At 49.7% G+C, this 24,981-nt stretch overlaps 1 protein-coding gene across 1 annotated transcript in view; it reads left to right on the forward strand.

The window, feature by feature from the left end:
* The first annotated feature begins 2,176 nt into the window (after positions 1-2,176).
* NLRP2 (NLR family pyrin domain containing 2) overlaps positions 2,177-24,981 on the forward strand; it is a 32,185-nt gene continuing 9,380 nt past the window's right edge. The window contains exons 1-8 of the mRNA XM_050771670.1: positions 2,177-2,280; positions 7,970-8,268; positions 12,426-12,470; positions 15,341-15,412; positions 18,565-18,633; positions 19,112-20,681; positions 21,971-22,141; positions 24,325-24,489. Of these exons, the coding sequence (XP_050627627.1) occupies positions 7,989-8,268; positions 12,426-12,470; positions 15,341-15,412; positions 18,565-18,633; positions 19,112-20,681; positions 21,971-22,141; positions 24,325-24,489 (2,372 nt within the window). The 5' untranslated portion in view covers positions 2,177-2,280; positions 7,970-7,988. The remainder of the gene's footprint in view (positions 2,281-7,969; positions 8,269-12,425; positions 12,471-15,340; positions 15,413-18,564; positions 18,634-19,111; positions 20,682-21,970; positions 22,142-24,324; positions 24,490-24,981) is intronic.

A 24,981-nucleotide genomic window follows, 5' to 3' on the forward strand; every position in this document is an offset into this window, starting at 1 on the left:
GGGTTTCACCATGTTGGTCAGGCTGGTCTCAAACTGCCCGACCTCAGGTGATCCACCTGCCTCGGCTTCCCAATGTGCTGGGATTACAGGAGTGAACCACCACACCTGGCCCCTCACTTCCTTATTCTTCCTAGGATAGGCAACTGAGTGCAGCAGTGAAGAGCTGGGCTTCCAGAAGCTGACAGCTGTTCGTGATCTTCAAGATCTCAGGCAGGTTTTCTAAATATACCTTGCCTTCATTTTCTCAAAGAATGTGAAAAATGGGTAAGGTCATGGCAATCACTACTGTGTAGCAAAGTTTAGAGGACCTAATAAGTAAACACAGGGTCAAGCATGGTGGTTCACGCTGGAAATCCCAGCACTTCGGGAGGCCGTGGTAGGAAGATTGCTTAAGCCCATGGGGTTGAGACCAGCCTGGGCAACATAGTGAGACCCCCGTCTCTACAAAAAATACAAAAATCTAGTAAGACATGATGCCGTATGCCTGTAGCCTTCAGTGAGCTATGATTGTGCCACTGCACACCAGCCTAGGTGACACTGAGACCCTATCTCAAAAAGAAAAAAACAAAAAGGAAAGAAATATAGATGTACATATACATATATTGGTTCTAAAACATGGAAAAGGCCGGGCGCGGTGGCTCCTGCCTGCAATCCAAACACTTCGGGAGGCCGAGGCGGGCAGATCACTAGGTCAGGAGTTTGAGACCAGCCTGGCCAACATAGTGAACCCTCGTCTCTACTAAAAATACAAAAAAATAAAAATAAAAAGGCTAGGCACAGTGGCTCATGCCTGTAATCCTAGCACTTTGGGAGGCCGAGGTGGGTAGATTACCTGAGGTTGGGAGTTCAAGACCAACCTGGCCAAACATGGTCAAACCCCATCTCTACTAAAAATACAAAAATTAGCCGGGTGCAGTGGCACACGCCTGTAATCCCAGCTACTCAGGAGGCTGAGGCAGGAGAATCGCTTGAACTCTAGAGGAGGAGGTTGCAGTGAGCCGAGATGGTGCCACTGCACTCCAGCCCAGGCGACAGTGAGACTCTGTCTCCAAAAAAAAAAAAAAAAAAAAAAAAAAGCAAAACAAAAAAAAAACATGAAAAAAAGCAATAAAACTCAACTTTTTAGTCTTATTTATATGTTTACAAAATTAATACTGCCAGCCAGGCACGGTGGGTCACACCTGTAATCCCAGCACTTTAAGAGGCTGAGACTGGTGGATCACCTGAGGTCAGGAGTTTGAGACCAGCCTGGCCAGCATGGCAAAACTCCGTCTCTACTAAAAAAAAATTCGGCCCGGCACGGTGGCTCAGGCCTGTAATCCCAGCACTTTGGGAGGCCGAGGCAGGTGGGTCACGAGGTCAGGAGATGGAGACCATCCTGGCTAACACGGTGAAACCCTGTCTCTACAAAAAATACAAAAAAAAAAAAAAAAAATTAGCCGGGTGTGGTGGGGGCGCCTGTGGTCCCAGCTACTCGGGAGGCTGAGGCAGGAGAATGGCGGGAACCCGGGAGGCGGAGCTTGCAGTGAGCCGAGATCGCGCCACTGCACTCCAGCCTGGGTGACAGAGCGAGACTCCGTTTAAAAAAAAAAAAAAAAAATTGAAAAATTAGCCAGGCGTTGCGGCGCATGCCTGTAATCCCAGCTACTCGGGTGGCTGAGGCAGGAGAATCGCTCGAACCCGGGAGGCGGAGGCTGCAAGGAGCCGAGATCATGCCATTGCACTCCAGCCTGGGCAACTAAACAAGACTCCATTAAAAATAATAATACTGTGAGTGTAAAACCGATGAACTTGGTGCTTTTCATGTGTCTCGTAGTTGACGTGTCATTGATAGTTCACTTGAAATGCGGTTGGATTTTTATTAATATACTTGGGGTGGTGGGAGAAGGTAGCCAGTCACAGCTGAGGCTTCTAAGCGGTGATCCTCAGCGGCAATCACAATTATCTGGGACTCTTTAAAGAACTCCAGGGTCTGGGCAGCCGCAGTTTAACTCATCAACCAGCATCTCTGGGCGTTCGTGCTTTGAAATGAGGCCCCAGATGGGTAAGTTTAACAGGCAGCCTAGACTGAGAACCACAGGTGCAGAACCGGAAGCTCAGGTCAGGCATTGACCCCCGCCCCCCGACCTTTCAGTAATTCCGGCGGATACAGGAAGTGCTCAGCAGGGTTTACGCCCCGAGGGCCAATCACAGGGCTGCGGCCGAGAGGAGCCTTTTTATTAGCGCTTTCTCAGCCTCCATCCCTCAGTGCCGCCGGGGAGTGGTGCCAGGTGTTACGAGGTGAGTATCTCTCTGGCAACTCTGCAACTTCATTTCTTTATTTCTCCATTCCACAGTTGGTAAAATGTCTCCTCTTTTTTTTTTTTTTTCGAGACGGAGTCTCACGCTGTTGCCCAGGCTGGAGTGCAGTGGCGCGATCTCGGCTCACTGCAAGCTCCGCCTCCCGGGTTCCCGCCATTCTCCTGCCTCAGCCTCCTGAGTAGCTGGGACTACAGGCGCCCGCCACCGCGCCCGGCTAGTTTTTTGTATTTTTTTTAGTAGAGACGGGGTTTCACTGTGGTCTCGATCTCCTGACCTTCTGATCCGCCCGCCTCGGCCTCCCAAAGTGCTGGGATTACAGGCTTGAGCCACCGCGCCCGGCCTTTTTTTTTTTTTTAAATTGAGACAGAGTCTTGCTGTGTCGCCCAGGCTGGAGTGCAGTGGCGCGATCTCGGCTCACTGCAAACTCCGCCTCCCGGGTTCCCGCCATTCTCCTGCCTCAGCCTCCCGAGTAGCTGGGACTACAGGCGCCGCCACCACGCCCGGCTAATTTTTTGCATTTTTTGGTAGAGACTGGGTTTCACCGTGTTAGCCAGGATAGTCTCGATCTCCTGACCTTGTGAGCCACCGCCTCGACCTCCCAAAGTGCTGGGATTTCAGGCGTGAGCCACTGCGCCCGGTCTTCTTTTTTTTTTCTTGGCGGGGAGACGGTCTTGCCCTGTCGGCCAGACTGGAGCGCAGTGGTGCAATCAGGTTCAAGCTTGAACACTTCCCAGGTTCAAGCGATTTTTTCATGCCTTAACCTCCTGAATAGCTGGGACTACAGGCGTGAGCCACCATGCTTGGAAAACATTGAATAGCTTTTCTTTTCTTGCTGGAACCTGGAGTTGTCTTTTTTCGTTGTTTGTTTGTTTTCTTTTTTGAGGGTCTTACTCTGTTTCCCAGGCTGGAGCATTGTGGCAGGATCTCAGCTCACTGAAGCCTTGACCTCTTGGGCGCAAGCAATCCTCGCACCTGAGCCTCTGAAGTAGCTGGGATCGTGGGAGGGTGCCACCACATCTGTTATGGCTAAATAATATTATCACTATTTGTAGAGACTCACTAGATGTAGGGTGTTAGTATGTTGCCCAAGCTGGTCTCTAACTCCCGGGCTCCAGAGATCTTACTGCCTCAGACTCCCAAAGTGCTGGAATTACAGGCAAGAGCCACCGTCCCAGGCCTAAATCTTCTGTTAGAAGTTCAGTGGTTCTGCCGGTCTCAGTGGCTCACACCTGTAATACCAGCGCTTTGGGAGGGCAAGGCGGGCAGATCACCTGAGGTGATGACCAACATGTAGAAACCCCGTCTCCACTAAAAGTATAAAATGAGGTGGGCATGGTGGAGCATGCCTGTAATCAAAGCTACTTGGGGGGGTTATAGCAGGACCAGCCACAGACCAAACCTCTCAGACACCGAGTTGTAGCAGGAAGGGATTTACTCAGCTGGGAGCATCGGCCAGCTACTGCCTTAAAATCCGAGCTCTCCAAGTGCACAATTTCTGTCCCTTTTAAGGGCTCACAACACTAAAGATTTCATATGAAAGGGTTGTGATTAAGCAATCTAGGGGATACGGGACGGGGGTTTCATGCACTGGTAGTCAGAAACAACAGGGCAGGGAGTATCACAATGTTCTTCCCTACAACGTCCGGAACATCGGTTTCTAAGTCATGAGTTGATTTTTAACTACTTACTGGGTTTAGGCCAGGCAGACCCAGGCCTGGTTCTGGGCTTGGTGCCGGGCTGCCTGTCTTTGGTTTTACCTCCCGGTTTTTTTTCTTGAAACAAGTACTGAGTATAAAACAATACGAGAGGGTCTCTCTTTCCTCAGGCTGAGGCAGGAGAATCCCTTGAACCCGGGAGGCGGAGGTTGCGGGGATCCGAGGTCGTGCCACTGCACTCCAGCCTGGGCAGCAAGAGAGAAACTCTCTCAAAAAAAAAAAAAATGCAGTAGTTCTGACTTGGGAAAGAGTAGCAGATGCTTAGATCTAGAGTGTCTCTAGTTTACATTGGTTCATAAGAGGATAAGTTTGTGTGCTTTTATTTCTGTTCTCTTGGGGGATTTAGAATAGAGCTCAAAAAACAAAAATGGAACAGGTCAGATGCTGTGGTTGCTGTGTGTGGAGTCTTGGGCGGTGCTGAGGTTGTGTCTAATGAGTCCTCTTAACAGAAGGTATTGTCTTTTATTCATTGAGGTGATGGAGCCTCTTATCCTCATTCTATTCCAGCTTCTGGACCTGAGTCTTATGCAAATACCTATGCTAGTTGTCATTCTCACGTTATTCACATATAGAGAGGTGTTACACCCTTTCTGTAAAGTTTTTGTTGCTACTGCTATATATATATAATTTTGTTGTTGTTGAGACAAAGTAGCTCTGTTTCCCAGGCTGGAGCGCAATGGCTACCTCAGCTCACTGCAACCTTCACCTCCCAGGTTCAAGCAATTCTCGTACCTCCTAAGTAGCTGGGCCTACAGCCGCCTGTCACCATGTCCAGCTAGTTTTCGTATTTTTAGTCAATAGAGGGTTTCACTATGTTGGCCAGGCTGGTCTCAAGCTCCAGACCTCAGGTGATCCTCCCGCTTCGGCCTCCTTAAGTGCGGGGATTACAAGCGTCAGCCACCACCCCCAGTGTTGTGTTTTTGTTTTACCAGGCTAGAGTGCAGTGGTGCGATCACAGCTCACTGCAGCCTTAACTTCCCTAGCTCAGGTGATCCTCCCACCTCAGTGTCCTGAGTAGCTGGGACTACAGGTGCATGCCACTATGCCCAGCGCTTTTTTGTTTGTTTGTTTGCTTTTTTTGTAGAGACAGAGTTTTGCCATGTTGGCCAGGCTGGTCTGAAACTCCAAGCAATCCTCCCGCCTTGGCTTCCCAAAGTGCTGGGGTTACAGGTGTGAGCCACGGCCCCCAGCCAGCTTCAGTAAAGTAAAAGCCACACACCTGTGTCCTGAGACCAGGCTCCACCTCTAACTCATCTTCAAGCCTTTTTTTTTTTTTTTTTTTTTTTTGAGACAGTTTCACTCTTGTTGCCCCAGGCTGGAGTTCAATGGCTCACCACACCCTCGGCCTCCCACTCCCGGGTTCTAGCGATTCTCCTGCCTCAGCCTCCCAAGTAGCCAGGACTACAGGCATGTGTCACCATGCCCGACTAATTTTTGTACTTTTAGTAGAGACGGGGTTTCATCATATTGGCCAGGCTGGTCTCTGTCATGCGCGTCCATGTGAAGAGACCACCAGACAGGCTTTGTGTGAGCAATAAAGCTTTTTAATCACCTGGGTGCAGGCGGGCTGAGTCCGAAAAGAGTCTGTCAGTGAAGGGAGATAGGGGTGGGGCCGTTTTATAGGATTTGGGTGGGTAAAGGAAAATTACAGTCAAAGGCGGGTTCTCTGGCGGGCAGGAGTGGGGGTCACAAGGTGCTCAGTGGGGGAGCTTTTTGAGCCAGGATGAGCCAGGAGAAGGAATTTCACGAGGTAATGTCATCATTTAAGACAAGGACTGGCCATTTTAACTTCTTTTGTGGTGGAATGTCATCAGTTAAGGCAAGGACTGGCTATTTGCACTTTTGTTGTGGAATGTCATCAGTTAAGGCAGGGACAGAGCATTTTCACTTTAGTGATTGTTCAGTTACTTCAGGCCATCCAGGTGGGCGTATATATGTGCAAGTCACAGGGGATGTGATGGCTCCGCTTGGACTCAGAGGCCTGACAGTCTCGAGCTCCTGACCTCTGGCAACCTACCCACCTCAGCCTCCCAAAGTGCTGGGATTACAGGCATGAGCCACCAGGCCCAGCCTCAAGCCTGTTTTAATTAAACTTGCCATTTTACTTCCATTTAAATAACCTCCATTCACTAGCTCTTTGTTTTCCATTTATTCTGTGTGAATCCAACCCACCTGGGGAGTGGCCAGAGCCAAAAAGAGTGGTTAGATAATAAACAGTGTTGGCCAGATGCGGTGGCTCATGCCTGTGATCCCAACACCTTGCAGGGCTGAGGTGGTTCAGATCTCTTGAGGTCAGGAGTTCGAGACCAGCCTGGCCAACATGGCAAAACCCCATCTCTACTAAAATTACAGAAATTAGCCTAGCGTGGTGGCCGATACCTGCAATCCTAGCTACTCGAGGCTGAGGCAGGAGAGTCGCTTGAACCTGGGACGCGGAGGTTACAGAGAACCGAGATTGCACTATTATACTCCAGCCTGGGGAGTTTTTTGAACTCTGTCTCAAAAAAGCAAACCCTAGCACACCAGCACAGTGAATTGCTGAGGCCTCTCTGCCCCAGCTTCGCTGCCCCACCCTAGCCTGAGGCCACTGCTCCTCAAATGCTTGACAAACCATTGTCTTTGCCACTGCAAGACCAGAGGGCGAAGCGAAGTCCTGGATCACTCCTGAGAGGTCTCCATGTGTGTGCATTTTCTTTTTTTTTTTTTTTTTTTTTTTTTTTTTTTTTGAGATGAAGTCTCACTCTGTCGCCCAGGCTGGAGTGCAGTGGCGCCATCTCAGCTCACTGCAAGCTCTGCCTCCCGGGTAGCTGGGACTACAGGTGCCCACCATCACACTCGGCTAATTTTTTGTATTTTTAGTAGAGACGGGGTTTCACTGTTTTAGCCAGGATGGTCTTGATCTCCTGACCTCATGATCCACCTGCCTCAGCTCCCAAAGTGCTGGGATTACAGGCATGAGCCACCGTGCCTGGCTGTGTGTTTGCATTTTCACATTCACCCCAGTTTTCATGAAGTGTCTTATCTCCTGGGTGATCCACATAGCTTTCCACTTCCTCATCCGATCTGTGCTTGTCCTTTCATTGTTGTGTTACTACTTTGTTGTAATGAGAGAGTGTTTTTACTTCATAGGCTAACTTTTAGAGCCTGAGCAGTCCCTCAGGGAAAACCCTAACAGTAGCTAGTTATTTTGCAATGAAAATAACTAGCTGGGCATCGAGGTGGGCGAATCAGGAGGTCAGGAGTTCGAGACCAACCTGGCCAACTTGGTGAAACCCCATCTCTACTAAAAATACAAAAATTAGCTGGGCATAGTGGTGAACACCTGTAATCCCAGCTGCACGGGTGGCTGAGGCAGGAGAATTGCTTGAATCCGGGAGGTGGAGGTTGCAGCGAGCTGAGATTGTAGCAGTGCACTCCAGCCAGGGTGACAGTGACACTCCGTCTCAAAAAAAAAATAAAAAATAAAGTAGCTGAGTGTGGTGGGTGCCCATAATCCCAGCTACTCGGAAGACTGAGGCAGGAGAATTGTTTGAACCTGGGAGGCGGAGGTTGCAATGAGCTGAGATCATACCACTGTACTCCAGCCTGGGCAGCAGAGTGAAACTATCTCAAAAATAAGTCAATAAAAGTAAAACGAGATGAGGTTTCACTCTGTTGCCCAGATGGGAGTGCAGTGGCACCATCAAGCCTCACTGCAGTTTCAATCTCCTAGGCTCAAGCGATCCTCCCACCTCGGCCTCCTGAGTTGCTGGGACTACAGGCATGCACCACCACCCACTGCTAACTTATTTTTTGTGGAGATGGGGGTCTCACTGTGTTGCCCAGGCTGGGAGTTTGTTCTTGAAGAAGCAGGGTAATGTGAGAGTTCCCTTGTTCATGGCACCGAGGGGACTGGCACTGAGACAGGAGTGCTGATCACCATCCCTCTCCATTCCTCCCTTAATTCTCCTCAGAACTCCCACGTGGGACAAGATGGTGTCTTCGACCCAGGTGAACTTCAACCTGCAGGCTCTCCTGGAGCAGCTCAGCCAGGATGAGCTGAGCAAGTTCAAGTCTCTGCTCAGGACAGTCTCCCTGGGAAATGAGGTCCAGAAGATCCCCCAGAAGGAGGTAGACGAGGCGGATGGGAAGCAACTGGCGGAAATCCTCATCAGCCACTGTCACAGCTACTGGACGGAGTTGGCGACCATCCAGGTCTTTGAAAAGATGCATCGAGTGGATCTGTCTGAGAGAGCAAAGGACGAACTCAGAGGTAAGCAGAAATCGGTCCGCACTGTGTCCTAGGAGGAAGCAGGCGACCTCTCCAGGACTTTCAGAAGGCCAGGCGCACTGGCTCACGCCTGTCATCCCAGCACTTTGGGAGGCCAACTTGGGTGGATCACCTGAGGTCAGGAGTTTGAAACCAGCCTGACCAACATGGTGAAACCGCATCTCTACTAAAAATATAAAAATTAGGCCGGGCACGGTGGCTCAAGCCTGTAATCCCAGCACTTTGAGAGGCCGAGACAGGCGGATCACGAGGTCAGGAGATCGAGACCATCCTGGCTAACACAATGAAACCCCGTCTCTACTAAAAATACAAAAAAATTAGCCGGGCGAGGTGGCGGGCGCCTGTAGTCCCAGCTACTCGGGAGGCTGAGGCAGGAGAATGGCGTAAACCCGGGAGGCGGAGCTTGCAGTGAGCCGAGATAGCGCCACTGCACTCCAGCCTGGGCGACAGAGCGAGACTCCGTCTCAAAAAAAAAAAAAAAATATATATATATATAAAAATTAGCCAAGCGTGGTGGCAGACACCTGTAATCCCAGCTACTCCGGAGGCTGAGGCAGGAGAATCCCTTGAACCCAGGAGGTAGAGGTTGCAGTGAGCCGAGATCACGCCATTGCACTCCAGCCTGGGCAACGAGCAAAACTCGGTCTCAAAAAAGAAATGGCATTGAGGCTTAGAGAGGGACTGCTTGTTCTGAATACAGGTGCTAGATCTTCATCAACTCTGGTGTCTGTCCTGGTCCTTATTTTCGACCTGTTTCTATCCCTTTCAGGGATCGTACCGTTGGCCTGACATATCTGTGGATTTAACCAATCCCAGATCAAAAATAATGGGGGCAAAGACAATTAAAAATTACAATAAAATGCACATGAACTGTGGTTATTTCTCTCTTGAGAGAGGATCTCGCTCTGTCACCCAGGCTGGGGTGCAGTGGCATGATCTCGGCTCACTGCAGCCTCCGCCTCCTGGGTTCAAGTGATTCTCCTGCCTCAGCCTCCCGAGTAGCCAGAATTACAAGCACGTCCCACCATGCCTGGCTGATTTTATTTGTGTTTTAAATACAGATGGGGTTTCACCATGTTAGCCAGGATAGTCTCTGTCCTGACCTCGTGATCTGCCTACTTTGGCCTCCCAAAATGTTGAGATTACAGGCGTGAGCCACTGCACCCAGCCAGCTAGTGCATTTAAAACAACTCTCCTTTCTACCCCACAACTTTATTTTACACTTTTTGTTTGTTTGAGACGAGTCTCACTCTGTCGTGCAGGATGGAGTGCAGTGGCGCAATCTCAGTTCATCCGCCCCCCGGGTTCCAGCGATTCTCCTGCATCAGCCTCCTGAGTAGCTGGGATTACACAGGCACCTGCCACTGTGCCTGGCTAAATTTTGTATTTTATTTTATTTTTTTTATTTTTTTTTTTTTTTGAGACGGAGTCCCGCTCTGTCGCCCAGGCTGGAGTGCAGTGGCGCGATCTCGGCTCACTGCAAGCTCCGCCTCCTGGGTTTACGCCATTCTCCTGCCTCAGCCTCCCGAGTAGCTGGGACTACAGGCGCCCGCCACCTCGCCCGGCTAGTTTTTTGTACTTTTTAGTAGAGACGGGGTTTCACCGTGTTAGCCAGGATGGTCTCGATCTCCTGACCTCGTGATCCGCCCGTCTCGGCCTCCCAAAGTGCTGGGATTACAGGCTTGAGCCACCGCGCCCGGCCTAAATTTTGTATTTTAATAGAGACGGGATTTCACTATGTTGGACAGGCTGCTCTTGAACTCCTGATTGCGTGATCAAACCGCCTCAGCCTCCCAATGTGTTGGAATTACAGGCGTGAGCCGCCACCTGGCTATACTGTTTTTTGAAACAGGGTCTCGCCTTGTGGCTCAGGCTGGAGTACAGTGGGGCAATCATAGCTCATTGCAGCCTCGACCTCCCAGACTCGAGCAATCCTGCCACTATAGCCTCCCACCACACCTCGCTGATCTTTGTATTTTTTTGTAGAGACCGGGTTTCACCATGTTGCCGAGGCTGGTCTGAAACTCCTGTGGGCTCAGCTGATCCTCCTGACTTGGCTTCCCAAAGTCCTGGGATCAGAAACATGAGCCACAGTGCCTGGCCAGTGCAGCTTTATTTACAGTTACCAAGATACAGAGTCAGTCTAAGTGACCATCACTGGATAAATGGAAAATGTGGTGCCCGTTGGGTATACTGCCTACTGCCTGGGTTACGAGATTATTGGGACCCCAAGCCTCAAAAAGGAAACATGGTAGGCTGGGCACGGTGGCTCACGCCTGTAATCCCATCACTTTAGGAGACCAAGGCGGGTGGATCACTTGAGGCCAGGAGTTTGAGAGCAGCCTGGCCAATGTGGGGAAACCCTGTCTCTACTAAAAATACAAAAAAACTAGCCAGGCATGGTGGTGGGCGCCTGTAGTCCCAGCTACTTGGGAGGCTGAGGCAAGAGGATCGCTGGAACCAGGGAGTTGGAGGTTGCAGTGAGCTGAGATTGTACCCTTTCACTCCAGCCTGGGTGACGGAGCAAGACTCCCTCTCAAAAAAAAAAAAAAAAATTGGTATTAATTACACAATGGAATACTCTTCAACCTTAAGGAAATCCTGTCTTCTGTAAAAATTGCCAGTTTTATTTCAGTTGGAGATCACTTCTTAGCATAATATTTCCTATCTTTAATGGATGGGTGAGGGTTTTTGGTTTTTTTTTTTTTTTTTTTTTGAGACGGAGTCTCCGCTCTGTCGCCCAGGCTGGAGGGCAGTGTGGAGATATCAGCTCACTGCAAGCTCCGCCTCCCGGGTTTACACCCTTCTCCTGCCTCAGCCTCCGAGTAGCTGGGATTACAGGCGCCCGCCACCTCGCCCGGCTAGTTTTTTGTATTTTTTAGTAGAGATGGGGTTTCACCGTGTTAGCCAGGATGGTCTCGATCTCCTGACCTTGTGATCCACCCGTCTCGGCCTCCCAAAGTGCTGGGATTACAGGCTTGTAACCGGGCCACCGGGCCCGGCCCCTTTTTTTTTTTTTTTTTTTTTTTTTTTTTTTTTTTTTGAGATGAAGTTTCACTCGTCACCCAGGCTAGAGTAGAATGTCACGGTCTCGGCTCACTGCAACCTCCGCCTCCCGGGAAGGAGTGGTTCTCCTGCCTCAGCCTCCCAAGCAGCTGGGATTACAGGCGCCTACCACCATGCTCGCTAATTTTTGTATTTTAGTAGAGATGGGGCTTCACCATGTGGGCCAGACTGATCTCAATCTCCCGATCTCAGGTGATCTGCCCACCTCGGCCTCCCAGTGTTGGGATTACAGGCGTGAGCAACCATGCCCAGCCAAGGGTTTTTACCTCTAGCTGGCCTCCGGATGTTACAAGTTTGAAAATAGAAGGAGGAAACCCAGAGAGTTGTAAACTTACGAGGGTCTGGGCTCTGAAAAAGATGCAGAGTTTCTTTCTGTGCCGATCGCGCTCACACAAACATGGTGAATGTTCCTAAAACCCACCGGACTTTCTGTGAGAGGTGTGGCAAGCACCTTCCCCACAGAGTGACACAGGGCAAGGATTTTGGTGTGCCCAGGGGAAGCAGTGTTACACCAGGAAGCAGAGTGACTACGGTGGGCAGACTAAGCCAATCTTCTGGAAAAAGGCTAAAACTACAAAGAAGATTGTGCTAAGGCTTGAGTGCGTTGATCCTATCTGCAGATCTAAGGATGCTGGCTAAAAGATACAAGCGGCCGGGAGCGGTGGCTCATGCCTGTAATCCCAGCATTTTGGGAGGCCAAAGTAGACGAATCATGATGTCAGGAGTTTGAGACCAGCCTGGCCAAAATGGTGAAACCCCATCTGTACTAAAAATATAAAACTTAGCCAGGCATGGTGGTGTGTGCCTGTAGTCCCAGCTACTCAGGAGGCTGAGGCAGCAGAATCACTTGAACCTGGGAGACGGAGGTTGCAGTGAGCCAAGATCTTGCCACTCCAGCCTGGGTGACAGAGTGAGACTATCTCAAAAAAAAAAAAAAAAAAAGATGCAAGCATTTTGAACTGGGAGGATATAAAAGACCAAGTGATCCAGTTCTAAGTGTTGTCTTTTATGAAGGTGATAAAATCTTGAGTTTATATTAAAATGCAAATCTCCCCCCCGTTTTCCTTTTTCAGAAGCAGCTTTGAAATCATTTAATAAAAACAAGCCTTTATCATTAGGTAAGTTACTCATTTATGACTTATTCTTCATGTGAGATTTGGGGACTTGGGGCTTTGTTTTAAGAAGAGGCTGCTGACTACTAAGAATGTAAAGAAATGCCGGACTTCTCATCCCTGCTCCCAGGACGGAGCCGGTCACACAGGTGGGTAGCAGTAAGCCCTGGGAAGCTGAAACACGATAGCATTTGTTGGAAATCTATAGATACATACAAAGTGGGGAAGGGTAAGCATGGCCTTTGAAAGTGGATGAGCTAGAGAATTCTTTTTTGAGATGGAGCCTTGCTCTGTCGCCTAGGCTGGAGTGCAGTGGCACAATCTCAGCTGACTGCAACCTCCGCCTCCCGGCTTCAAGCAATTCTCCTGCCTCAGCCTCTGGAGTAGCTGGGATTACAGGCACCCACCACCAGGCCTGGCTAGATTTTTGTGGTTTTTATAGAGATGTATAGAGATGGGGTTTCACTATGTTGGCCGGGCTGGTCTTGAACTCCTGACCTCAAGTGATCTGCCCACCTCAGCCTCCCAAAGTGCTGGAATTGTAGGTGTGAGTGAGTTACCACACCTGGCTTTTTTTTTTTTTTTTTGAAACGGGACTTCACTCTGTCACTTAGGCTGGAGTGCAGTGGTGCAATCATGGCTCACTGCAGCCCTGACCACCCAGGCTTAGGCAATCCTCCTGCCTCAGCCTCCTGAGTAGCTGGGACCACAGGCACTTGCCACCCCACCTGGCTAATTTTTTCACTTTTTGTAGAGACAGGGTCTTGCTATGTTGCCCAGGCTGGTCTCGAATTACTAAACTTAATCAGTCCTCCCACCTTATCCTCCCAAAGTGCTGGGGTACAGGTGTGAGCCATGACACCTGGCCCTTACCAGCTATTTATATCCTGAAGATTTTTTCTTTTTTGAGATGGGTTCTTGCTCTGTTGCCCTGGCTTGATTGCGGTGGCACAATCATAGCTCATTGCAGCCTCAACCTTCCAGGCTCCAGAGATCCTTTTACCTCAGACTCCTGAGTAGCTGGAACTACAGGTGTGCCCTGCCACACCTGACTAATATTTGTATTTTTGGTGGGGACAGTTTCACTGTGTTGCCAGATATGGTGTCAAACTCCTGGTCTCAAGTGATCCTCCCACCTTGGCCTCCCAGAGTGCTGGGGTTACAGACATGATTCACCACACCTGGCCATGAAGACTTTTTATTTTATTATTATTATTATTTTTATTTTTATTTTTTTGACAAAGTCTTACTCTTTTGCCCAGGATGGAATGCAGTGGCATGATCTTGGCTCACTGTAACCTGACCTCCGCCTCCCAGGTTCAAGCGATTCTCTTGCCGCAGCCTCCAGAGTAGCTGGGGATTACAGGCACCCGCCACCACACCCAGCTAATTTCACCATGTTCGTCAGGCTGGTCTCGAACTCCTGACCTCGTGATCCACCTGCCTCAGCCTCCCAAAGTGCTGGGATTATAGGTGTGAGCCACTGTGCCCAGCCTCATGAAGACCTTTCTTGAGACAGTCTTGCTCTGTCACCCAGGCTAGAGTACAGTGGTACAATCTCACTGCAGCCTCCGCCTCCCAGATTCAAGAGATTTCTCCTGCCTCAGTCTCCCTAGTAGCTGGGATTACAGGTGCCTACCACCACACCTGGCTAATTTTCGTATTTTCAGTAGAGACAGGGTTTCACCATGTTGGCCAGGCTGGTCTCGAACTCCTGAGCTCAAGTGATCTGTCTGCCTCAGCCTCACAACGTGCTGGGATTACAGGTGTGAGCCACCACGCCTGGTGGTGAAGACTCTAAAGGCTCTTCTCAGACCAGCCTTTGTCCTGAGGGTCACATGCCCGTGTCCAGCTGCCTCCCCAGCATCTTTTCAGGAGTTCCACGGACTCGCCCCTTCATTATCCAGGGTTAAGCTCCAGATATTAGGATTCCACCTTGTTCTTTTTTTTTTCTTTTTTTTTTTGAGATTGAGTCTCACTTGCTTTGTTGCCAGGCTGGAGCGCAGTGGCGCAATCGTGGCTCACTTCAGTCTCTGCCTCCTGGGTTCAAGCAATTCCCCTGCCTCAGCCTCCCAAGTACCTGGGACTACAGTTGGGCACCACCATGCCCGGCTAATTTTTTGTGTTTTAGTAGAGATGGGGCTTCACCCTGTTGGCCAGGATGGTCTCAATCTCCTGACTTAATGATCCACCTGCCTCGGCCTCCCAAAGTGTTGGGATTACAGGCGTGAGCCACCCCACCCAACTGATTCCACCTTGTACTTATATTCTTTCCCAGTTCATTTTAAATTTATCTACCTCATCAGAAACTAGGGAGTTAGGCCCCACAGACAGATAACCTGAGGTTGGGAGCTTGAGACCAGCCTGACCAACATGGAGAAACCCTGTCTGTACTAAAAATACAAAATTAGCCGGACATGGTGGCCCATGACCGTCGTCCCAGCTACTCAGGAGGCTGAGGCAGGAGAATCACTTCAACCCAGGAGGCAGAGGTTGCAGTGAGCCGAGATCGCGCCACTGCACTCCAGCCCGGGCAACAAGAGCGAAACTCCGTCTCAAGAAAAATTAGGCAGTTAATCCTCAAAGCCTTTCCAGTGACCTTATGCGTGAGTACTGTGTGTGTGTCTGTGTGTCTGTTTTTCACGCCTTGAGTTCTGAACTTTTAGAATTCGCACCAGAAAGGCACCTAAACCTGGGATCATGGCCTAATGTACTTGCACTTTTACATCCAGTACCTCGTCAACATCCTTTTTAGTAATCTAGTAAATTACCTCATCTAGGCTTAACTATTGAGACTCAGTGGTCGCACTGGAGCCATCTTGGAGGCCCACTGCCAGCACAGCAACAGGCCAGTAATGCCCCCCCTTTTTCTTCAGGGATAACACGGAAAGAAAGACAACCTGTAGACGTGGAGGAAATGCTGGAGCGTTTCAAAGCAGGAACACTAGGTGGGTGACAGGACCTCCGATGCTGGAGTCAGCTGAGGGAAGCTGCCCCTTCTTGCTGCTTTCTCCTGTTCCTTTTAAGAACCCCGTCTCTTTCCGATCTTTTCCTCCACTATTCTTAATCTGCCCACTGTCTCCTAGAGAATTCCAACCTCCCTTCCGTAAGCATAGCGGGAAGAACAAACGTTGCGGAGAATTAGAACCAGTCTGTAGAAAGTTAGGAGCATGGTGCAGGTTTGTTTTTGTTTTGAGATGGAGTTTCTCTGTCGCCCAGGCTGGAATGCAGTGGTGCGATCTCTGCTCACTGCAACTTCCACCTCCCAGGTTCAAGCGATTCTCCTGACTCCTGCCTCAGCCTCCTGAGTAGCTGGGATTGCAGGTGCCTGCCACCATACCCAGCTAATTTTTTTTTTTTTTTTTTTTGACACGAAGCCTTGTTCTTGTCATCCAGGCTGGAGTACAGTGGTATCATCCCTGTTCACTGCAGCCTCCGCCTCCCAGGTTCAAGTGATTCTCCTACCTCAGCCTCCCAAGTCGCTGGGATTATAGGTGCACGCCACCAAGCCCAGCTAATTTTTTCTTTTTTTATATTTTTAGTAGAGACAGGTTTCACCATCTCAGTCAGGCTGGTCTCGAACTCCTGACCTCAAGAGATCTGCCCCCTTCAGCCTCCCAAAGTGCTGGGATCACAGGCATGAGCCACAGCACGCGGCCTTCTTTAAATTCTTTACAAGTTGACAGGTGGCCAGGCACGGTAGCTCACACCTGTAATCTCCCAGCACTTTGGGAGGCTGAGGCGGGTGGATCGTGAGTTCAAGAGATTGAGACCATCCTGGCCAACATGGTGAAACCCTGTCTCTACTAAAAATACAAAAATTAGCTGGGTGTGGTGGCGTGTACCTGTAGTCCCAGCTACTCAGAAGGCTGAGGCAGGAGAATCCCTTGAACCTGGGAGGCAGAGGTTGTAGTGAGCTGAGATCGTGCCGCCGTACTCCAGCCTGGTGATAGAGCGAGACTCCGTCTCAAAAAAAATTGACAGGTATAAATGTATTTATGGTACATTGTTCAGACAACTTTAAACAACTCAGAAAATTGAGTCTTACGGGTAGGTGACTTGTCTGAGCTGACTTTGTGATCAGGTTTTTTCTGGGTTTTTTTCTGGAAATGGAGTCTCACTGTGTCACGCAGGCTGGAGTCCAGTGGCTTGATCTCGGCTCATTGCAATCTCTGCCTCCCAGGTTCTAAGGGATGTTTCTGCCGCAGCCTCCCCAGGAACTGGGACTACTAGGTGCCCACCACTATGCCTGGCTAACTTTTGTGTTTTTAGTACAGATAGTCTCCCCAGGGTAGCCAGGTTGGTCTGGAACTCCTAACCTCAAGTAATCTGCCTACCTGGGTCTCCCAAAGTGCTAGGATTACAGGTGGGAGCTACCACACCCAGCCTGTGATCAGTTTAAGATCAGCCTTGCTTACTCTCATGTTCCCTTTTATCTTCCTGGTAGCATTTTTGTTTTGTCTTCAGAGTTTCTCCCTTGTCGCCCAGGCTGGAGTGCAATGGCGTGATCTTGGCTCACCACAACCTCCACCTCCCAGATTCAAGCGATTCTCCTGCCTCAGCCTCCCAAGTAGCTGGGATTATAGGTGCCCACCACCACATCTGGCTAATTTTTTTTTTCTTCTTTTTCTTTTTTTTTTTTTTTTTTTTTTTTTTTTTTTTTTTTTTTTTTTTTTTGTAGACATAGGGTCTCGCCGTGTTTGTCAGGCTGGTCTCAAACTCCTGACCTCAGGTGATCCACCTGCCTCGGCCTCCCAAAGTGCTAGGATTACAGGTGTAAGCCACTGTACCTAGCCCACATTGACTTTTGATAGAGCAAGTATTTCTTGTTATGGCTCTGTAGAATACAGGTGAGTAACTTGGTTGAAGGAATTGTTTGCCCTGTTCATCTCTCTAGACGTGGCCAATGTCATTCCCAGCACACAATCTCGACAAAGAATTCCAGTGAGACTGGGGGGGCACTGTGGAGCCTGCTGTCTGTCATGCTTCAGCAGGAAATGGGGGTGAATAGTGCTTGGTGGCACGACGGGTAAAGAAATTTATCAAGACAATCGTATGTAAAGGCAGATTTATTGGAGAAAGTAGGAGAAGACATTGGCAGACCACAGCAGGCAGGCTGTCACGGGAGAAACTCACTGCCAGGAGACCACAGCTTCCTGCAGATTTTATAGAATAGGGCTTGGGCTGATTGATAAGGTCAAGTCAACAGGCGGTTTAACTTGCCATCTTCCTTCAGCAGACATGTTTGATAAACTGAGGCGTTTCATGGCAAGCAGGGAGTTTGTGAGCAGCTGTGTGTGTGATCTGGTCAGGAAGGCTAAACATCTTGGACCATATCTCCTGGACCATAAAAGCAGACCTGGCCCGGCACAGTGGTTCACACTGTAATCCCAGCACTTTGGGAGGCTGAGGTGGGTGGATCACCTGAGGTCAGTAGTTCTAGACCGGCCTGGCCAACATGACGAAACCCCGTCTCTACTAAAAATACAAAAATTAGCCAGACGCAGTGGCGCATGTCTGTAATTCCAGCTACTCGGGAGGCTGAGGCAGGAGAATCACTTGAACCCGGGAGGCGGAGGTTGCAGTGAGCCAAGATTGCGCCACTGCATTCCAGCCTGGGCAACAGTGAGACTGTCTCAAAAAAAAAAAAAAAAAAAAAACCTATAGCTGACCTGTTTCCTCTTGTTTGTATGTTCTAAACCATGGAAGAAAGCTTGTTTTTTTGAGATGGAGTATTGCTCTGTTGCCCAGGCTGGAGCGCTGGATCTCTTACTGCAACCTCGCGTCTCTCAACCTCCCAAGTAGCTGTGTACCACTACGCCTGGCTACTTTTTGCATTTTTAGTAAAGACGGGGTTTCTCTGTGTTGGCCAGGCTGGTCTGGAGCTCCTGAGCTCAAGTGATCCGCCCACCTCAGCTTCCCAAAGTGCTGGGATTAGAGACATGAGCCGTCACACCTGGCCGGAAAACATATTTGTAGCTCACTTGCTTTATCTGTTTCTCCAGCTGGTCCTGTCAGCTTCACTCCTTTTCCCTCATTGGGACTCCACAGGAAATACACCTGATTTTGTGTCACGTTCACATGAGTTTGTATTTTGTAGAGTGCACAGAAACAGAGGAAGACGTCGCCGTCCTGACTGAAGTCTTCAAAGTCAAAGGAGAAAAGTCAGGTCTGTAACGTATCTTCCTGCAGTGAGGTTGGGATCAGGTTTCTCTTTATAAACTTGAAGTCCTCTTAACTTTCCTATGTAACACAAAGCGTGTATGTATGTATGTGTGTATATATGTATGTATTGAGACACAGTTTCACTCTTGTTGCCCAGGCTGGAGTGCCATGGCATGATCTCTGTTCACTGCAACCTCCGTCTCCCAGGTTCAAGCAATTCTGCCTCAGCCTCCCGAGTAGCTGGGAATACAGGCGTGCTCCACCACACCCAGCTAACTTATTTTTTAGTAGAGACAAGGTTTCTTCATGTTGGTCAGGCTGGTCTTGAACTCCCAACCTCAGGTGATTGGCCTGCCTCGGCCTCCCAAAGGGCTGGGATTACAAGTGTGAGCCACCGCGCCCAGCCAACACAAGACATTTTGTTGTTCTGGTTTTCCCTATGGATAACTGATTACATCCTCTCCCTTCCCTCCTCACCAAAGATAACGAGGATAGGTACAGGCTTATACTGAAGACGAAGTTCCGGGAGATGTGGCAGAGCTGGCCTGGAGACAGCAAAGAGGTCCATGTTATGGCTGAGAGATACAGGATGCTGATCCCATTCAGCAACCCCAGGGTGCTTCCCGGGCCCTTCTCACACACAGTGGTGCTGCACAGTCCTGCAGGCCTTGGGAAAACCACGCTGGCCAATAAACTAATGCTGGACTGGACAGAGGACAACCTCATCCAGAAATTCAAATACGCTTTCTACCTCAGCTGCAGGGAGCTCAGCCGCCTGGGCCCGTGCAGTTTTGCACAGATGGTCTTCAGGGACTGGCCTGAACTGCAGGATGACATTCCACACATCCTAGCCCAAGCACAGAAAATCCTGTTCGTGATTGACGGTTTCGATGAGCTGGGAGCCCCACCTGGGGCGCTGATCCAGGACATCTGCGGGGACTGGGAGCAGCAGAAGCCGGTGCCGGTCCTCCTAGGGAGTTTGCTGAAGAGGAAGATGTTACCCAAGGCAACCCTGCTGGTCACCACGCGGCCCAGGGCCCTGAGGGACCTCCGGTTCCTGGCAGAGCAGCCCATCTACATAAGGGTGGAGGGGTTCCTGGAGGAGGACAGGAGGGCCTATTTCCTGAGACACTTTGGAGACGAGGACCAAGCCATGCGTGCCTTTGAGCTGATGAGGAGCAACGCGGCCCTGTTCCAGCTGGGCTCGGCGCCCGCGGTGTGCTGGATCGTGTGCACGACTCTGAAGCTGCAGATGGAGAAGGGGGAGGACCCGGCCCCCACCTGCCTCACCAGCACGGGGCTGTTCCTGCGCTTCCTCTGCAGCCAGTTCCCGCAGGGCGCACAGCTCCGGGGCGCGCTGCGGGCGCTGAGCCTCCTGGCCGCGCAGGGTTTGTGGGCGCAGATGTCCGTGCTCCACGGAGAGGACCTGGAAAGCGCTGGGGTGCAGGAGTCCGACCTCCGCCTGTTCCTGGACCTAGACATCCTCCGCCAGGACAGAGTCTCCAAAGGCTGCTACTCCTTCATCCACCTCAGCTTCCAGCAGTTTCTCACTGCGCTGTTCTACGCCCTGGAGAAGGAGGAGGAGGAGGACAGGGACGGCCATGCCTGGGACATTGGGGACGTGCAGAAACTGCTTTCCAGAGAAGAAAGACTCAAGAACCCCGACCTGATCCAGGCAGGACGCTTCTTGTTCGGCCTGGCTAATGAGAAGAGAGTCAAGGAGTTGGAGGCCACCTTTGGCTGGCGGATGTCACCAGAGATCAAACAGGAATTGCTGCGATGCGACGTAAGTCGTAAGAATGGACATTTCACGGCGGCAGACCTGAGGGAGCTCCTCTGCTGTCTGTACGAGTCTCAGGAGGACGAGCTGGTGAAGGAGGTGATGGCTCAGTTCAAAGAAATATCCCTGCACTTAAATGCAGTAGACATTGCGCCCTCTTCATTCTGCTTCAAGCACTGTCAAAACTTGCAGAAAATGTCACTGCAGGTGATAAAAAAGGAGACGCTCCCGGAGAATGTCGCTGCGTCTGAATCCAACGCTGAGGCTGAGAGGTAGGAACCTTTCACTCGACCGGTCGTTTAACCTCATCCCATGCGCCCTTAGGAAGAGGCCAGAGCCTCCTATGTGCTGTGGCTTAGGCTCAGGAATTCCCTCTTTTTGGACTCTTTTTTTTTTTTTTTTTTTTTTTTTTTTTTTTTTTTTTTTAAGAAGGAGTCTTGCTCTGTCACCCAGGCTGGAGCGCAGTGGCACGATCTTGGCTCACTGCAACCTCTGCCTCCCGGGTTCAAGCGATTCTCCTGCCTCAGCCTCCTGAGTAGCTGGGACCTGTCACCATGCCCGGCTAGTTTTTGTATTTTTAGTAGAGACAGAGTCTCACCATGTTGGCCAGTCTGGTCTTGAACTCCTCCTGACCTCAGGTGATCCACCTGCCTCAGCCTCCCAAAGTGGGAATATAGGCATGATTCACCGTGCCCGGCCCAAATATCTATTTTTTAAGGCAGGGTCTTGCTCTGTTGCTCAGGCTGGAGTACAATGGTGCAATCATAGCTGACTGCAGCTTCAAACTTCTGGGCTCAAGTGAAGCTCCTGAGTACCTAGGATGACAAGTATTAGGTGTGCACCATCGTGCTCAGCTAACTTAAGTGACTTTTTTTTTTTTTTTTTGAAAGAGAATCTCACTATGTTGCCCAGGCTGGTCTTGAACTGGGATCACAGACATGAGGTACCATACACCCTGCCTAAATATTTCTTATTGACATGTATATTCACGATTTTTTTTTTTTTTTTTTTTTTTTTTTGGTGACAGCGTTTCACTCTTTTGCCCAGGTTGGAGTGAAGTGGCCCAATCTCAGCTCACTGCAACCTCCACCCCACCAGGTTCACTGATTCTCCTGCCTCAGCCTCACGAGTAGCTGGGATTACCTCCACCCACAACCACGCCCGGCTAATTTTTGTACTTTTAGTAGAGACAAGGTTTCACCATGTTGGCCAGGCTGGTTTCGAACTCCTGACCTCAGGTGATCCCACCGCCTCAGCCTTACAAAGCACTAGGATTACAGGCATGAGCCACCGTGCCCGGCCTGTATTCTTTTATCAGTGATGTGCTTAGCATTTTAACTTATTTTTACCCTCTGTTGGATTTTTGTGTAAGAGTAGGTTCTTTCTTCTGTGATGCTTCTTGGCTGTTGAGTTGTCTGATGGTGGTGCCAAAAGATTAAATGGTCCAGCTTTCAGTTATACTTATTTCTACTTATTTGTTAGGGGTATATGCCCAGAGAAACCCTAAATACTTCAGCCATGATGAACCTACATTGATGTAACCCCTTTCTCTTCCCTGTAGATCCCAGGATGATCAGGACATGCTTCCTTTCTGGACGGACCTTTGTTCCATATTTGGCTCAAATAAGGATCTGATGGGTCTAGAAATCAATAATAGCTTTCTGAGTGCCTCCCTAGTAAAGATCCTGTGTGAACAGATAGCCTCTGACAACTGTCATCTCCAGAGACTGGTGTAAGTAGACACTAATTCATGAACTAAAATCCTAAGGGTGTGAAAATGTTACAATTTTAATATTGGAACAATATTCAAATTCCTGTCATAGACTTTTTTGAGATGGAGTCTCGCTTGACGCCCAGGCTGGAGTGCTGGAGTGCAGTGGCACAATCTCGGCTCACTTGCAAGTTCCACCTCCCGGGTTCATGCCATTCTCCTGGTTCAGCCTCCCAAGTAGCTGGGACTACAGGCGCCCACCACCATGCCCAGCTAATTTTTTGTGTTTTTAGTAGAGACGGGGTTTCACTGTGTTAGCCAGGATGATCTCGATCTCCTGACCTCGTGTTCCGCCTGTCTCGGCCTCCCAAAGTGCTGGGATTACAGGCGTGAGCCACCGCACCCGGCCCGTAGACTCTTAAGTGCTGAAGACACAGAGAATTAAGAGTCCTGTCCTTAAATTTGTCTCGTGGGATAATCGTAGAAAGTAATTTTTAGGGGTCGGGCACAGTGGCTCACACCTGTAATTCCAACACTTTGGGAGGCCGAGGCAGACAGATCACTTGAGGTCAGGAGTTCCAGACCAGCCTAGCCAAGATGGCAAAACCCCGCCTCTACTAAAAATACAAAAATTATCCGGGCGTGGTGGCGGGCGCCTGTAATACCAGCTACTTCAGAGGCTGAGGTAAGAGTCACTTGAGTCCGGGAGGTGGAGTTTGCATGCAGTGAGCTGAGATCGTGCCACTGCGCTCCAGCCTGTGCGACAGAGTGAGACTCCATCTCAAAAAAAAAATCTATATAAAGATTTAAAATAAAAAAATTAAACATGGAAAAAATAGCCTAAATATATTGAGCCCCTAGTTTCTATTTAAGTACAACATAGGTATATGAAGGGGTGGCTTGCCCCTCCACACCTGTGGGCGTTTCTCCTTAGGTAAGGAGAGACTTGAGAAAAGAAATGAGAGGCGGGGCGCGGTGGCTCAAGCCTGTAATCCCAGCACTTTGGGAGGCCAAGACGGGCGGATCACGAGGTCAGGAGATCGAGACCATCCTGGCTAACACGGTGAAACCCCATCTCTACTAAAAATACAAAAAACTAGCCGGGCGAGGTGGCGGGCACCTGTAGTCCCAGCTACTCGGGAGGCTGAGGCAGGAGGCGGAGCTTGCAGTGAGCTGAGATCCGGCCACTGCACTCCAGCCTGGGCGACAGAACAAGACTGTCTCAAAAAAAAAAAAAAAAAAAAAAAAAGACACAGAGACAAAGTATAGAGAAAGAAAAAGTGGGCCCAGGGGACCGGTGCTCAGCTTACAGAGGACCCATGCCGGCACCTGTCTCTGAGTTCCCTTAATATTTATTGATAATCCCAGCACTTTGGGAGGCCGAGACGGGTGGATCACGAGGTCAGGAGATCCGAGACCATCCTGGCTAACACGGTGAAACCCCGTCTCTACTAAAAATACAAAAAAAATTAGCCGGGTGTGGTGGCGGCGCCTGTAGTCCCAGCTACTCGGGAGGCTGAGGCAGGAGAATGGCGGGAACCCGGGAGGCGGAGCTTGCAGTGAGCTGAGATCGCACCACTGCACTCCAGCCTGGGCGACAGAGCGAGACTCCGCCTCAAAAAACAAAAAAAAAAATATTTATTGATATTTATCTTTACCATCTTAAAGATAAGGGAGTGGCTGGACAATAGGATCATTGTAGGGAGGAAATCAGCAGTAAGACATGAACAAAGATCTCTGTGACATGAATAAGTTTAAAGGAAAATGCTGTGCCTTGAGATGCATATGCAAACATTTCCATAAACCTTTCAGCAGCATTGTTTCAGCCTATCACATGGGGAGAAACCTTGGACAATACCTAGCTTTCCTAGGCAGAGGTCCCTGTGACCTTTGGCCGTGTACGTGTCCCTGGGTAGTTGAAATTAAGAGAATGGTGATGACTTTTAACCAGCAAGCTGCTTCAGGCACTTGTTTAACAAAGACACATCCTGCACAGCCCAAAATCCATTAAACCTTGAGTCACCACAGCACATGTCTATTGCAAGGACAAGGTTGGGGGTAGGGTCACAGATTAACAGCATCTCAAATACAGAACAAAATGGAGTCTCATGTCTACTTCTTTCTGTAGAGACACAGAAACAGGCTGATCTCTTTCTTTTCCCCACAGGTATAGACAGTCAAGATTTCACTTTTGTTTTCCCTAGGTTCAAAAACATTTTCCCAGCTGATGCTTATCGGAACCTCTGCCTAGCTCTTCGAGGTCACAAGACTGTAACGCATCTGACCCTTCAAGGCACTGACCAGAAGGATATGCTTCCTGCATTGTGTGAGGTCTTGAGACACCCAGAATGTAACCTGCGATATCTCGGGTATATCTCTTCATCGTTAAAATCCTTCGTCATACGAACAGCTACCACAAGCTTATGTGGCAATTTTGTGTAAATGAGAAAAAGTTTGTTATTCTGACTAGAAACAGTACTAAAGGCAGATGACCCAGGAGACAGCATGGGCTGAACTTGAGTTTCTACCTGCCTTGAGCAGTAAACAACCTGGACAACCATACGTGAGGACCCTGAATCTGAGGAAATTCCCAGAATCTTTATCTTTTTTTTTTTTTAGATGAAGTCTTGCCCTGTTGCCCCGGCCGAAGTACGATGGCACAATCTTGACTCACTGCAACCTCTGCCCCTCGAGTTCAAGTAATTCTGCCTCAGCCTCGCAAGTAGCTGGGATTACAGGCACCCACCACGCCCGGCTAACTTCTGTGCTTTTAGTAGAGACTGTTTTGGCACATTTGCCAGGCTGGTATTGAACTCATGACCTCAGGTGACCTGCCCCCTCTCAGGCTCCCAAAGTGCTGG

Source organism: Macaca thibetana, chromosome 19 (assembly GCF_024542745.1).
Source record: "Macaca thibetana thibetana isolate TM-01 chromosome 19, ASM2454274v1, whole genome shotgun sequence".
Taxonomy (NCBI): Eukaryota; Metazoa; Chordata; class Mammalia; order Primates; family Cercopithecidae; genus Macaca; species Macaca thibetana.